Here is a 16,623-nt window from a genome sequence, read left to right as displayed (position 1 = left end):
ACAGCATGTTGCAAGGCATACCAGATATGCTCAATAATGTTCATGTCTGGGGAGTTTTGTGGCCAGCAGAAGTGTTTGAACTCAGACATGTTCCTGGAGGCACTCTGTATCAATTCTGGGTGTGTTGGGTGTTGATGGAATGCACAATGGACATGAATGGATGCAGGTGATCAGACAGGATGCCTACATACATCTCACCTGTCAGAGTTGTATCTAGACATATCAGGGGTCCCATATCACTCCAACTGCACATGCCCCACACCATTACAGAGCCACCACCAGCTTGAGCAGTCCCCTGCTGACACACAAGGTCCATGGATTTTTGAGGTTGTCTCCATACCCATAGGTGTCTATCTACTTGATACAATTTGAAATGAGACTCCTCTGAGCAGGCAACATATTTCCAATCATCAACAGTCCAATGTTGGTACTGACTGGCCTAAAGCTTTGTGTTGTGATGTTTCGTTGAATGGTTCACATCGACACTTGTTGATGGCCCAGCATTGAAATCTGCAGCAATGTGCAGAAGGATTGCACTTCTATCACACTGAACAATTCTCTTCAGTCATTGTTGGTCCTGTTCTTGAAGGACCTTTTTATGACCGCAGCAATGTTGGAGATTTGATGTTTTACCGGATTCCTGATATTCACAGTACACTGATGAAATGGTCATACAGTAAAATCCCCACTTCATCTCTACCTTGGAGATGCTGTGTCCCATTGCTCATGTGCTGACAACAACACCATGTTCAAAGTCACTTATCTTGATAACCTGCCATTGTTGCAGCAGTAACCAATCTAACAACTGCACCAGACACTTGTTGTCTTATGTAAGTGTTTCCAACTGCAGCACTGTATTCTGCCTATTTGCATATCTCTGTACCTGAGCATGCACACCTTTACCATATTATTTGGTGCTTCAGTGTATATTCTGTTAATTTAATAACTGAGGTTGCACACCAGGGTTGCTATTTTGAACAGCAAAAGATTTTAAAATTTCTGATTGTTTTTTACACCTTTGTAAATGTATTACTGCACATTTTTCTTTTAACCACTATGCCAGACATAAACATTGTGTTTATAACTCAATGTCTACTGACACATGTTATGCAAGGATGTTGTTCGTTGGGCAGGTGAACTGACAGTCTCCCATGATATTCTTACCATTATTTTACTTTATCTTACAAATCTTATATTATGCAATTTAAATCAGTTAAAAATGTTACAGTTACTGGTTAGAAATAGATATCAATGGGAAAACACTAAATTAAACTCTATGTAAAAGTCTAAGCATTCAGATGGATAATAAACTGAGTTGCACCAGCATAAAGGGTAAGTTCTCCAAATAGCTCCTATCTGTCTGCTTGGCATTTGAAAATCTCTGCCATTGTGTAGATCTGCAGATTGTGTTTACATACTCTCATTCAGTACTGTACTATGGTGCAGTGACATAATTTCCTGGGACAGTGCAGGAAAGGTTAGAAAAGTATTTTTTCTAAGGGCATGTGCAGTTAAAATATTTTGTAAAGTTTCTAACCAAACATTTTGCAGAACCCTCTTCATAGACTCTGGGATTTTTATACTGGTGCACCAATAAATTTACTTCCTAACATTATTTGTGGTTAATAATAAAGTGCAAATTTAGACTACGCATACCTGGATAGGGTTCAAAATGTATGTGTCAGCCATGAATGTTAGCAGTAATATTGACACAGTTCATAGTAGTTATGTTACTTTCTGAAATGACCATAGGTCTCACAGAGGTCTAGGTAAGCTTTCACATAATATCCACCACAATCAATTTATGCTACATGGTGCATGTGTCATGAAGAAATTACCATGAAAGACAGTTTTCCCTAACATGTATGAATATGGCAGTGTAAGATGATTGATAATGTTTAAATAAACAGCAATGCTGTTATAAATATGTTAATATACACTCCTGGAAATGGAAAAAAGAACACATTGACACCGGTGTGTCAGACCCACCATACTTGCTCCGGACACTGCGAGAGGGCTGTACAAGCAATGATCACACGCACGGCACAGCGGACACACCAGGAACCGCGGTGTTGGCCGTCGAATGGCGCTAGCTGCGCAGCATTTGTGCACCGCCGCCGTCAGTGTCAGCCAGTTTGCCGTGGCATACGGAGCTCCATCGCAGTCTTTAACACTGGTAGCATGCCGCGACAGCGTGGACGTGAACCGTATGTGCAGTTGACGGACTTTGAGCGAGGGCGTATAGTGGGCATGCGGGAGGCCGGGTGGACGTACCGCCGAATTGCTCAACACGTGGGGCATGAGGTCTCCACAGTACATCGATGTTGTCGCCAGTGGTTGGCGGAAGGTGCACGTGCCCGTCGACCTGGGACCGGACCGCAGCAACGCACGGATGCACGCCAAGACTGTAGGATCCTACGCAGTGCCATAGGGGACCGCATCGCCACTTCCCAGCAAATTAGGGACACTGTTGCTCCTGGGGTATCGGCGAGGACCATTCGCAACCGTCTCCATGAAGCTGGGCTACGGTCCCGCACACCGTTAGGCCGTCTTCCGCTCACGCCCCAACATCGTGCAGCCCGCCTCCAGTGGTGTCGCGACAGGCGTGAATGGAGGGATGAATGGAGACGTGTCGTCTTCAGCGATGAGAGTCGCTTCTGCCTTGGTGCCAATGATGGTCGTATGCGTGTTTGGCGCCGTGCAGGTGAGCGCCACAATCAGGACTGCATACGACCGAAGCACACAGGGCCAACACCCGGCATCATGGTGTGGGGAGCGATCTCCTACACTGGCCGTACACCACTGGTGATCGTCGAGGGGACACTGAATAGTGCACGGTACATCCAAACCGTCATCGAACCCATCGTTCTACCATTCCTAGACCGGCAAGGGAACTTGCTGTTCCAACAGGACAATGCACGTCCGCATGTATCCCGTGCCACCCAACGTGCTCTAGAAGGTGTAAGTCAACTACCCTGGCCAGCAAGATCTCCGGATCTGTCCCCCCATTGAGCATGTTTGGGACTGGATGAAGCGTCGTCTCACGCGGTCTGCACGTCCAGCACGAACGCTGGTCCAACTGAGGCGCCAGGTGGAAATGGCATGGCAAGCCGTTCCACAGGACTACATCCAGCATCTCTACGATCATCTCCATGGGAGAATAGCAGCCTGCACTGCTGCGAAAGGTGGATATACACTGTACTAGTGCCGACATTGTGCATGCTCTGTTGCCTGTGTCTATGTGCCTGTGGTTCTGTCAGTGTGATCATGTGATGTATCTGACCCCAGGAATGTGTCAATAAAGTTTCCCCTTCCTGGGACAATGAATTCACGGTGTTCTTATTTCAATTTCCAGGAGTGTAGGATATGATGTCCTTTGGTTTTTCTGATACCCCAAGCTGCTCACTTGGTAGGCATAGGAACTTTTCCTACATATTGCTGTAAACACTGATAAATGTTTAGTCACTGCCAAAGAGTTTCAGAGGACTGTCATCTGCAACAATAATTTCACACTAAATGTTTAATTTTTTTCTCTGTTGCTATTGCCGTATTGTTGAAAAACACTAAAATTTAATTTATGCTGACTAGTCTAAGCTATTTGTCATATCATGTTTTTACATGTCACCTTAAAAGCAAGAGCAGCTTTCTATATTCATTATCGAATGAGTTATCAAGAATGAAGTATGGATCACATCAACATTATATTCAGTTGATAAAAAGTTGGTTTCAGTATAAATTTTGTAGTCTTATCAGCCTAAAGTAATTACATGCAGAACTGTGAGTAGTATAAAATGTCTATTTTCCCTAGCTTACTATTACTCTGTGAAGAAATGAGATCTATCTGTTTGTTGAGAACTGAGAAGGTCACTCTTCCAGGTGAAGCACCATACATTAATATTTGCGATTATGGGGCAACTATTCACAAGTCTGAACTGCAAGAGATGGCTGTCATGTATGTGTGAGGTGTGCTTGCTTGTGTGAATGAATGTGTGTGTGTTTTCGTACTAAAAAAGGCTTTGGTCAAAATCTAAATGTGTAATAATATTTTCATTGTGCCTGTCTCCAGCTCAACATGTCATCTTTATGGTGAGTAGCACTTTATCCTTTTCTTATACAGTTGATATTTCAACCTGGTGTATCCATTGTTGTACACATGAGTGATTTCAGTTCAGTAACCTATTCTTCATTATGAATTATGGGAATATTCTGCATGTAAGAAAAAATAAGGATTTTCTAAACCAGTATCCTTAGAATACTATTAGAAATTCCCATGTGTCTTATGTGTGATTAACATATATGTATTCCTGAAGAAAAAAATTAATGTTTAAATTGATATGATTCCTAAAGTAGCAAGTACAGAAAATTCACTCAGGATCCCTGTATTAACTAGATTATGAAACTGTCAGACTTCAATGTGTTCAGAACCCATACCATCTGTAACTTCCAACTAAAGGCCAGATCTTCTACACAGATGCAAAATGTTCTACATAAATGGATAATGTCCATATAGAACACCCTACATTCCTACATTATCCTTTGTCTGAACTTCAACAATATTATGTAATCTGCCTAGCTCCTTCTGCTTTCACACCACTGACTCTGTCACACTACTCTTCTTTCTTCTTCCTATTACTATTCCAGTCCTCCCTAACATTGGTTTTATAGACTGATATTTTTCTGAATACCTCTAAATTTTATGTATGTAACTCACTTTTTACATTAGTAGTTATTTAATTTGATATTTATTTAAATATTATGTTTTTATTTTGTTCCAGTATCCAAAGCAATATATCAGCAACCTCAAAATTATGTTTATCTTCCTGATAACCTTTTTCTTTGAGGAAACAATAGGTCTTACCGCTCAGCAAGTAGAAACCTCCATTTTTTTGTGTGCCTTACTGTCACTCAGTACTATTTTTAAAGGTAAATTGTGGCTGTCTCTGCGTAATTGCACATCATCATGAGAAACATTCATTGTCTCGCTAGTTAGTGATGATTACATGAAGCAGTAGTGGAAGTCTAACTATGTTATGTACTTAAAAATGGAGACAGGAAATGGTGTAGCCCATTTAAATGAAATACTACTGATAAAATTCAGCATATACAGGAGATTAAAAATAAGTACGGCTCTGGCAAGGCTGCATTGGCAAAGCATATACATGACATTCAGAGATGAATACTGTAACTCCCAATAGCATGTCTGGTCCAAGTGAAAGTCTTTCAGAAGATTTATAACATAGAATGTTAAATTTTGGATGTTCTTTCTGTGGAAAGTTGTTAAGGAAACTTTTGAACACCGGTGTGTTAAGAAATCTGGTTTTACTTTGTTGTTTTTGTACATTTCAGGGAAAATCCACATGAGCAAGATAAGAAGCAGTAGGACACACATAGGTCTCATCATGCTTCCTCTACATATAAAACACAGGAGGAAGAGAATGGTGGTCGTGTTAAGCAGTACCTGACAACCAGTAACCAGTGGCATGAAGAGTGCAGATGTCAATCAATCAATATCCAGGGCACCCGAGGGGAGGGTATTTGCTCTCATGTCTGATGTAATAATTTAGTATTAAACTGTTATTTTTATTAAGCAGGAGATATAAAACATAATTTCTGATACCACACATCCAGAGTATATTTTAAATACAAAAACTTATTCAAGTAGTAGAGAAACATTTCTCATGTACAACTTCTTCTGGTTTTTTAATACTTTCATCATATTTCACTGAAATTTTTGATTATTCTTGAGTTGTGTTAGTAATAACATGTAACTCAACAAAATATTACTGTCTAAAATAAGTGTGTAACTGAATATTGTTCATCACCTGAAGTATTGCCTTTGCTTCACTCAGCCCAGCGACACGGTTCCACTGCACATTAGGATTTCTATGAATGATATCCTTTTCAAGTGTCTCTACAAGATGCTGTTCATACTGGGCAGCCTGGAACACTTTTGGCGGGGTTTCATGAGAATCACTATCTTGTGAAGGTGTTGCAGATGGTAATGAAGGCGGTCCCTCATTGCTCCGTCTTACAGGTCCTTGTGTTTTCACACTCACTGCTGCTCCAGGATGTGACCGCTTTGTCAGGCATGGAGTGCGGTCCATTGAATGAGACTTCCTGGATCGGCTACAATGAAAGAAGTCAGAAGTCTTAATGAAAAATTTACTTGGTGAAATTGTAATGACTTATTGTTAAATGTGTAATGAATTTAGATATTGACTAATATAATACTATGACAACTAGCTCAAAACTGAAGTTGTGGTATGCTTTTTTGTTTATAAGAATTAATTATGGAGCACATTTATGATTCAAACTTTCAGAAAATATTGATGGTACTTCTTTCCTATCTTTCCACATTTTCAGTCATTGCAAAATTTGTGGGAATCAAAATTCAGACACATCTTAACCACATTTTCATTAATGAATAGCTTTCTAAACCATCTTAGAAGAGGTGATATACTGTGTGAGAGTCAATTTAAACATAGGCCACTGTAACAAACTCTTAGTCAATGAAGAACCAACAAACACAGTGAAAACATGAAAGCATGTGACAGTATGGCTTCATAAACTGCCAGTAATGGAGGAGATGCATTGCAGTTTAAGAATCACTAAGTAAGAAATGGTGCTGTCCCTTAACTAAAAGTGGCTCATGTCAAAAGTGTGACTGTGGTGGTATGCTCCTTGAGAACTACTTTTAGTAAAAAAAATCCAAACTTAGCGACATTAAAACTATTTTATAAACTGTACCATACAGATATGAGTTACAGTATATTAACAACAGGATATAACCCTCTATGGTTGTGCTTAACAAGTTTGTAAGCTTCCAATACATTGTTTTACTTAAACAGTGAGCACCATTTTCTCAGAGTTGCACTTGTTTCAGATCTGTAATGCTAAAGATGACAAGTAAAGGAAATAAAATAGTGCTGTGACAATTTGTTGAATCACTTGAGCAATTGCGTCTTGGGAATATGGAAACATTTGTTTCAGCTCTTTATACTTATTATGAATGATCTTAAAAAGGGTAAGCTGTGAACTTTTAAGAAATTCTACACAAAGTGGATAATTTTGAGAAATATCTGGATAAAAAAATTACTATGGTAGATATTATTCCAAAACATTGTGATTATTTTCTTTAAGAATTACAAATTTGTTAACTTAGGCATTCACAAGAAAAGTTGTTTTTATATAAAATCAGCCATACAGCATTTTATGCAAAGAAGAGTAGTGTATTTGCTTGTGTGGCAGGCAGAGCAGATGGAGAGGGTGGCAACAGTTACTTGAGTGGCTCCTTTAATGATACTGCAGCTGTTTTGTGCTAACAAATTGGTGAGCTACAAGAAAAATTTCTGAAAATGGTAAGGTTTTGACTTTTATCTCCACATTTGCTCTGCAGCATTATTTAAAATTGTTTCTGCAATAGTAGTTTTCTGTATACCTTTTATGTAGCTCTCAGAGATGAGTTGTCCATCAAAACAATGTAAGACAATAAGGAACTGTTTTCTGGACTTACAAAAAAGATAATGGCTATACAGGTCACAAGTATCTCATTCTTGTGTATTTCCATGTGTCAGAAACGTGTATATACACTGCCTGACAAAAATAGTGAAGCACCCAGTAGGGGAGGAGGGAACAAAATGAAACTTCATGGGCTGAGAGGGTATGTGATATTATTTCAGTGATCACAAGATTGCGGCAAATTTACAAAGTAGTTGACAGTAAAGTGGACCCACCAGTCAGTATGACATTGCACTATCTTTTGCCTGGCTTTATGTACTGATTCAATTGTCAAGGGCCATTGTACCCTCTCCTATGGCAAGTCATTCCTTGGTATCCTGGATACTGGCACTGTGACAGAGTTGATGCTGAGCTGGTCCTCAGCATTTTCTATCGACAACAGATCTTGATGTTGCTGGAACAGGAATACCTAAACATCACGCAGAGAGTTCACAGAGGCCCTTGAATTGTGTGCATGAGAATTGTTCTGTTGAAAACAGCACCACAATACTGTAGTAGGAGTGATAATATACAAGAATGCAGGATGTTATTATGTACCATTATGCCATCACAGTTCTGTAATCAGTACCACCTATGATGTAAAGTCATACCCGATGGCTCTACACACCATGATGCCAAGGTTAATACCACTATGCCTCTCCAAAACATTGGAAGACTGGGACGTCTTCCCATGTCACTATCATACTTGTCGACGATGATCATCTAGCGTAGTGTAGACTCGTGATCCATCACAGAGTACGATGTGACATCTTTCATTGGCAGTCTAGGTTCCCTGTTCGTGGCACCTCACCAAACACTGCTGTTTGTGTTGTGGTTTCAATGGCAGCCTACATATGGGAAAGTAGTTCCCTAGTCTGGAGGCTGCTAATCTCTACTGAATGATGCAGGATGATACAGAACGTTGTAGGGAATCCATTACTTGTTCTTGGTTCAAAAATGGTTCAAATTGCTCTGAGCATTATGGGACTTAACATCTGAGGTCATCAGTCCCCTAGAACTTAGAACTACTTAAACCTAATGAACCTAAGGACATCACAGACATCCATGCCCCAGGCAGGATTCGAACCTGCGACCGTGGCGGTCGCGCGGTTCCAGACTGAAGCGCTTAGAACCGCTCGGCCACACCGGCCGGCACTTGTTCCTGGATGGCAGGCACAGATGTGGAGGGGTTACAGTGTGCTTGGTGCACTAATGAACTACGGTGGCTGTTCTACCTGTCACAGAGAAATGCAACTATAATCTTTTGCACAAACACTCGTGTTTTATATGTTTGACAGCCGACCATGTCTTCTGGGTGCTTCACTGTTTTGTCAGGCAGTATATATAACTACTAAGAAGCCAACATTTAATTCATCTGTAAAATTATTTCTGTAACAAATAAATAACACTGCATAATATATTATATTTTTATCAAATAGCAAAATATCTTTTAATGTACCTTGTATATTGCAAACAGAGCACATACAATATTTTGGTTTTATTGATCAATAATTCTGTCCACAAATGGTTCAGCTCACAGGGAAAGATATTAGTTATCCTCATAAAAGAGCACTATGGTCACTTTGGAGTGCTGTAGATGACATAGAACTAGTAGCAGGCACTCATGTGACCCTCCACCACTGAAAAATAATTTCAGTCAAGTGACGTCAGTTGTACGTATCAGTGCAGTAAGTTAGGTTGAGAAGGAGAGGTGATAGAATGGAAAAGGAAATATTGTATTTGGATGTGCACATAACCACAATGTGAGGGAAGTTGCCCAGTTTGTTAGTGTATTAATGTGGAATGTCAAATGTGTTTAGAGGGAATAGTGTACCATTCACAGCAAAGTAACAGCATGTTAAATGTGGTCATGATAAGGTCTTAACTAACAAGGACCAAAGATGAGTGTCATGCCCTGTCAATGATGATCAGTTTCAAACTTGCCAGGAAATTATGTTGACAGTGAATGCAGTTTCATCTCAGTAAGTTGTGAAAGGAGTGCAGTGGACATTTGGAGCAGAGTGGTACCTCACAAAAGGCCATTACTCACAAATGCACATAAATCTACATGTCTTTAATGAGTCAAACAACACAGAAGACTGGAGGCACATAGTGTGGCCTGATGAGTCATAGTTTTTCCTCTTTTCAAATGATGCAAGGTGCTGAGTGCGTTGGTGGCTCAATAAGGCATTTAAACTATAATGTGCTGAGGGTGTAGTTCAGGATGGAGATGGTTCTGTGATCTTCTACGGATGTTTTCTTGTACCATGGCTTGAGCCCATTCAGTCAGGCTATGGATGTATATTTCAACATTCTTGGCAAACAGTTATCTTCCTTTCTTCTATACATTCATGGTAATATGTCATGGGCACTACCATCTTTCATGACAACAGCTATGTTCACAGGTCTGCAAGCATATGTTCCTGGTTTGATGAACACTCAGGCACCCTGTCAAACCTCAGCTGAAAGCAGACCACAAAAGGTCAAACAAAAATTACCATATCACACAAATATACCACACTGATTGAAAGAAACCAGAAAATTAAATAGGTGCATCTTTCTACCAAAACCTGTGACAAGGGCCCGTCCAAGGAACATTTTTCCACACAACTGACTAAATGTCATTGCCCCCCCCCCCCCTCCCGTTTTTCCCGCACAAGAAATATTTTGTGCCCCCTTTTCCTTCTGCCTCCTTCACACATACATTACATGCCAAGCTGCAATTCCTTGAGCTCTTCATACAACCTGTCAAAATAAACCTAAATCTAGTGAATGTGGAAATGGATTGTTTTTCCTACTAATTATGATACACTCTGTGTGAAAATTTTTCACCAGAAGCACCTCTAGTGTGGCCTAGTGTGGCCCTTGGACCTTAAACAGGGCCTGTCTGTGACAATGGAGAGATTATGATTCAAGAAACATTCAGCTGTCCCAGATGTGACAGAAATCTATGTAAAGGGGAGAGTAAATGATTTTGAACGAACTTACATAGGTTGTGGAAGTGATCTGGTATGACAAGACATCAGTAGTATGGAAAAGGCAACACCAAGTACTAGTACTGAACTAAGTTTTATTAGTGTTCTATGCCCCTTAGAAAATTGGACATAGGTAGATCAGTTAGTTTAAATTTCTACACAAGGCTACATACTGTCAGATTATTCGTATAAAAGCAGTTATGAGACTAAAATATAGTAGAAATGCAAAGCTATTATAAAATTCTTAATACACAGAGATCTATCTAAAAGACTTTGAAGTTAGTGGTGCAAATACAGGTGTTGCTTACGTCGATAGCTATACAAGAAATCAATATTTCTAAGTGGGAAGTTCAACACTGATTTATATTGGAACTAGCTGTAATGGAGGAAGATGGAACTATTGACTTATTCTTATATCATTCCTGACAGTAATATATAGGTAAATTTTTCTTTATTTGATTGCAATTTGTAAATGACACACAGGGGACAATTTCACAAAATAGTTAATTTTGTATTCTGGTTGTATTTTATCAGAATTAATTGTTCAAAACTTTGTTGCAGAAGAAGCCGAGTAGCACAGTCGCCGTAGTATAGTGGTTATGATACTAGATTGTTGCATGGAGAGTTGTGAGTTCAAAACTCACCTGAACTGAAACACTGACATTCTAGAACTATCCACAAATGGCAAGAATCATTGTAGTGGAATGTTCTGTAGCTGTATATATTCCGTATGTGTTCTGACCAGAGGCAGTTCGCTCCGAGCTCTTGTATGTGCAAGTGCTGAATAAACCTTTGTTAAATAAAATTAGTGTTCATCATTCATCTACATACACCTTCCTCTACGTGATATTATTCTGGTGGAGGCGCTGGGTATTGGAACTTGCGATATCGCACATTATAAACGACACAGTGGCTCCCATCAGGCCACGACAGAGCTGCCGTTTACGTGACGAGAAACCAGAGTTTGAGCAATATTCTACAGATCGCAATCTATCAGAAACAGAAGAAGTAGAGGATGTTACGATGACAGCAGCTGTATGCCACCACACGAGACATCCTTCCGGGTTCTCTGGTGACGAGGGACAAGATCCAAACAAGTGGCTGAAGGTATATGAGCTTATAGCCAAATTTAACAAATGGGATGACACCGTGTGTTTGGCTAACGTATTTTTCTACTTGGAGGCCACTGCCAAGCAATGGTGTGGGAACAACGAGGAGAAGTTCACAAGCTGGGAAGCATTCCAGGCGCAACTGCGCAAGTATTTCGGCGACACACAACGACAGAAGTGCAAGGCTGAAGATAAATTAAAGTGCAGGGCACAGCGTCCAGGAGAAACTACAGCATCTTACATTCAAGGCGTCTTGGAGCTGTGTAAAATAGTGGATCCTCGAATGAAGGAGGAAGATAAGGTTGCACACCTCATGAATGGTGTCGCTAAGGATATGTATCAAGCCCCACTCCTGATGGAGGTTTATAAAGTAGACGACTTCATAAAATGGTGCCAGTATATCGAGACAGTGCAACAAAAAAGAATTACACGCAAGACGTTTGAATGGCTTCCAAACGTCGCATCGATGTCTGTGACGGAGGAAGAATCTGATTTCACAAGTGTTCTTTGTCAGATAGTGATAGAGGAAGTTCATAAGGCTCTTGGATTGCACGGCGAACAAAAAACCGAGAGGCTTCAAGAGGTCATAAGGGAGGAAGTGGAACAGACATTGAACCCAACCTCTCGTCCTTCGAGACCCAGGTGAAATTACATTCCAACAGTGCCGCTTGAGGAACCTATTTGGGCACCAAGGAAGACTGATGTCTGGAGGACCCATGGTAACCAACCAGTATGTTTCCACTGCGGACGACCGGGACATGTGGTGTGCTATTGTCGAGAAAGGCAGCGGACGCCCGCGCCAGAACACAGCAGACTGATCTTAGCCGACGCCAACTCCGTGACGACGAAGATGAACAAGAAGAGGTGGGTGCCGGTCAACGTAGGTCACCATCGCCGCAAGCTAGCCGCTGGAGAAGACGCTCCCCAACACGCCGATCAAGGTCTCCATCGCCGTTAAGAAGCTCCAGCCGATCACCTACCCGCCACAACCTGGAAAACTAAAGGGTGCGACCTTCATTGGAGGTGAGGCTGCCGAAGAGAAAAATCCTCCGCCGTCGATCACTACAAAAATGATAGGAAACTACGTCGATATCCTCATGGATGGCCACCCAGCCCAAGCTCTTCTGGACTCTGGAGCATCATATTCAGTCATTTCGGAGAAGTACCGTCGCCAGTTGCATAAAACCGTATTCGTCGACAGCAAAACATCTCTGCTGAAGATGGCTAATGGAAAATATGTAAAACCTACAGGAAGATGTGTCATTCATGTGGTTATAAGTGGCCATACACAGCCCTTAGAATTCATCATCTTACAAGAGTGTAGTCATGACGTCATTCTCGGATGGGACTTTTTGAAAGCTTCTCAAGCAATTATAGATTGTGGTCACTCAAAGATTATGCTAGACGAGATGAGATACTGTGAGCAGGAAGATGCGCATTCGAGTGTGTGGAGACTGTGTGTTGGATGAAGTGATCATTCCTGCAGTCAGCGCTAGAAAGGTAACTGTCATGTGTCATGCCATGCATCAACCCATGGATCTTGTAGTGGAATGTAAGAGAAGCATACCACTGAATAATAACTTTGTCATCCCAGCTTCTTTCGTCTCGTTTAAGAACGGATTCGGTGAATTGTGGATAGTTGACTGTCGCCGAGAACTGCAGATCCTTCCAAGAGGCATGTGCTTAGCAAACACTGAGCCGTCAATTGCAGAACAGCTGAGCGTCATAGAAATCTCCCATGCTGAGTCCGTGGACGAAATTAGCGCTACCACCACGAGGCAAGATCTACCTCGACTATCACAAGATCTCACTAAGCAACAATAGAGGAAGCTACTTGCCATTCTTAAAGAGTTCTCAGAATGCTGCAATCCACAGGTGAAGAGCAAATTAGACAAATCGATGGTGAAGCACCCGATTAGCACTGGAGCCCATCAACCAATAAGCCAGTGAGCAGTGTCAGCAACGGATCGTCGAATCGTTCGCGACGAGGTAGAGAAAATGAAGAAGAATGACATTATTCAGCCTTCGCAGAGCCCATGGTCGTCACCAGTGGTTCTCGCCAGGAAGAAGGATGGCAGTTGGCGCTTTTGTATTGATTACAGGAAGCTTAATAAGATAACTAAAAAGGACATTTACCCTCTTCCACTAATTGATGATACGCTAGATTGTCTAAAAGGGGCTAAGTTATTCTCAACCATGGACATGTACTTGAGATACTGGCAAATCGAAGTAGATGAGGCTGATCGTGAGAAAACTGCATTCATCATCCCTGAGGGCCTGTATGAGTTTAAGGTAATGCCGTTTGGTTTGTGTAATGTACCAGCAACTTTTGAACGAATGATGGATAATCTTCTAAGGCATCTGAAGTGGACGATGTGCCTTTGTTATTTAGATGACATTATAGTGTTCTCAGAGACATTTGATGAACACACAAAAAGACTGAGGGCCATTCTTAAGGGTCCCCAACAAGCTGGATTGAACCAACAAGCCCGACTGAAACTTAATCCATTACAGTGTCTCTTTGGAGCAAAAGAAATGAAAATACTTGGAGACCTTGTGTCAAACAAAGGTGTGCAGCCAGACTCAGAAAAGGTGACAGCTATAACGGAATTACCTATTCCTAAAAGTATTAGAGATGTGAGCAGCTTCCTTGGATTGTGTTCTTATTACCGTCGTTTTATCAGAGACTTTTGTATCAAAGCGAGGCCACTCCAAGAGTATTTAAAAGCCAATGCTAAATTTACCTGGGATGGTGCTCAAGAAGATTCTTTCGATGTGCTGCGAAAAGCTCTGAAGACTGACCCTGTACTTGGTCTGTATGATGAGAGATCACCTACAGAACTACACACAGATGCCAGTGGGTATGGGATCGGTGCTATTCTGGTGCAGATTTCGGATAGAAATGAGAAGGTTATAGCCTATGATTCTAGGACAATTACAAAAGTCGAGAGAAACTACTCAACTACAGAAAGAGAATGTCTTGCTGTGATCTGGGGCATGTGCAAATTTCGACAGTATCTCTATGGAAGGCCATTCACAGTTGTTACAGACCATCATTCACCATGTCGGTTGACAGGTCTTAAGGATCCAACAGGGCGACTGGCCAGGTGGGCACTACGTCTTCAAGAGTATGACATTACCATAGTGTACAAAAGTGGGAGAAAACACTAAGATGCTGACTGTCTCTCAAGAAACCCTGTGCAAGACCATCAAGACTTTGATGAAGATAGTGACTGTCTCGCTGCACTCCAGGATCTCTCTGCTGAACAGAAGAAGGACGCCAAGATATCTCAAATTATGCTTGCCTTAAATCGGCCAGAGGATGCGAAAGGACAATTTAAGGTAGTTAATGGATTACTTTGCAAGAAAAACTCTGATCCGTTTGGAAAGAGGTGGCTACCAGTGATTCCTAAACACACGCGCTTAGATGTTCTACAGAAATTCCATGACACACCTGAGGCCGGACATTTAGGATTTATTAAGACATACGATAGGATCTGCAAGGGATTTTTCTTGCCAGGTTTATTTAGGTTCAAAATGGTTCAAATGGCTCTGAGCACTATGGGACTTAACATCTATGGTCATCAGTCCCCTAGAACTTAGAACTACTTAAACCTAACTAACCTAAGGACATCACACACATCCATGCCCGAGGCAGGATTCGAACCTGCGACCGTAGCAGTCGCGCGGCTCCGGACTGAGCACCTAGAACCGCTAGACCACCGCGGCCGGCGGTTTATTTAGGCGTGTCGGTCACTATGTGTCACACTGTCGAGAGTGCCAGAGGAGAAAGGCAGATCCTCAGAAAGCCCCTGGCCGACTCATACCAATTCCACCAGCCGAAACGCCTTTCCAGCGTGTTGGGATTGACCTCCTCGGACGATTTCCAACGTCTGCTATTGGCATTAGATGGATTATTGTTTGCACAGATTATCTGACGCTCTATGCCATTACAAAAGCCCTGAAAACAGCCGAAGCATTCGAGGTAGCCAAATTCATCGTAGAACACATTTTATTAAAACACGGTGCCACAAGGTCGTTAATTTTTCAATCGAATCTTGTGACAGAGATAAATCGTCGGTGCACTATTACTCACCACATGACGACTGCCTACCATCCGCAAACTAGTGGGCTTACTGAACGCCTTAATAAGACCTTGGCCGACATGCTATCAATGTTCGTCACCTTTGGTTACGTTTGCCTACAACACCGGCAAGCAAGACACCACAGGATTTATGCCATTTTTCCTGGTGCATGGGCGTGAGGCGACTACGACGGTGGACACTGTTTCCGGTACATCCTGATGACGTGGACGACGACTACATCGTCCAGGTGTTAACCAGAGCTGAGGAAGCTCGGCAGTTAGCCCGATTTCGTAAGCTACAGGCTCGAGAAAACGATCGCCGAGGATATGATGGGAGCCATCGACCTGTTGTGTACCAGCCTGGTGACCTCGTCTGGATTTTCACTCCTGTTCGGAAGGTTGGTCTCTCTGAGAAGCTCCTCAGGCGCTACTTTGGACCTTATAAGGTTGTAAGACAGTCGTCTGATGTTACTTACGAAGTTGAAGATTCCAGCCCCGACACAAGACGACGAAAGATCAGAGATGCGGTCCACATCCTTCAAATGAAGTCCTATAAGGATCCTGCAACCCAGGGTACATTCGAAGCTCCAGCAGCAGGCAACAAGCGGGAAGGTAACGAAGAACGTAGCAGCAAGGGAAGTTCTAAGAAGATCACCGCAAGGGCGAACATCAGTCATCGGGAGTTGGAGTATGAAGGACCGATGACTTGTTTCCAGACTAGGAGGCTGTAACACCGAGATGCTGTTCTCTTAAGGAGGGAGCAATGTCGCAGAAGAAGCAGAGTCGCGCAGTCGCTATAGTGCAGTGGTTATCATACTAGATTGTTGCATAGAGGGTCATGAGTTCAAAACCCACATGAACTGAAACATTGCCATTCTAGAAGTATCCACAAATGGCAAGAATCATTGTAGTGGAATGTTCTGTAGCTGTATATATACCGTATGTGTTCTGGCCGGAG

At 41.9% G+C, this 16,623-nt stretch overlaps 1 protein-coding gene across 1 annotated transcript in view; it reads right to left on the bottom strand.

Moving 5' to 3' along the window:
• The window catches only part of LOC126249697 (katanin p60 ATPase-containing subunit A-like 1), a 168,503-nt gene that overhangs the window by 55,717 nt on the left and 96,163 nt on the right, over positions 1 to 16,623 (bottom strand). The window contains exon 4 of the mRNA XM_049951375.1: positions 5,823 to 6,126. Within this exon, the coding sequence (XP_049807332.1) occupies positions 5,823 to 6,126 (304 nt within the window). The remainder of the gene's footprint in view (positions 1 to 5,822; positions 6,127 to 16,623) is intronic.

The sequence above is a fragment of the Schistocerca nitens genome, chromosome 3 (genome assembly GCF_023898315.1).
Source record: "Schistocerca nitens isolate TAMUIC-IGC-003100 chromosome 3, iqSchNite1.1, whole genome shotgun sequence".
NCBI lineage: Eukaryota > Metazoa > Arthropoda > Insecta > Orthoptera > Acrididae > Schistocerca > Schistocerca nitens.
This window is presented reverse-complemented; position numbering and strand designations above follow the sequence as displayed.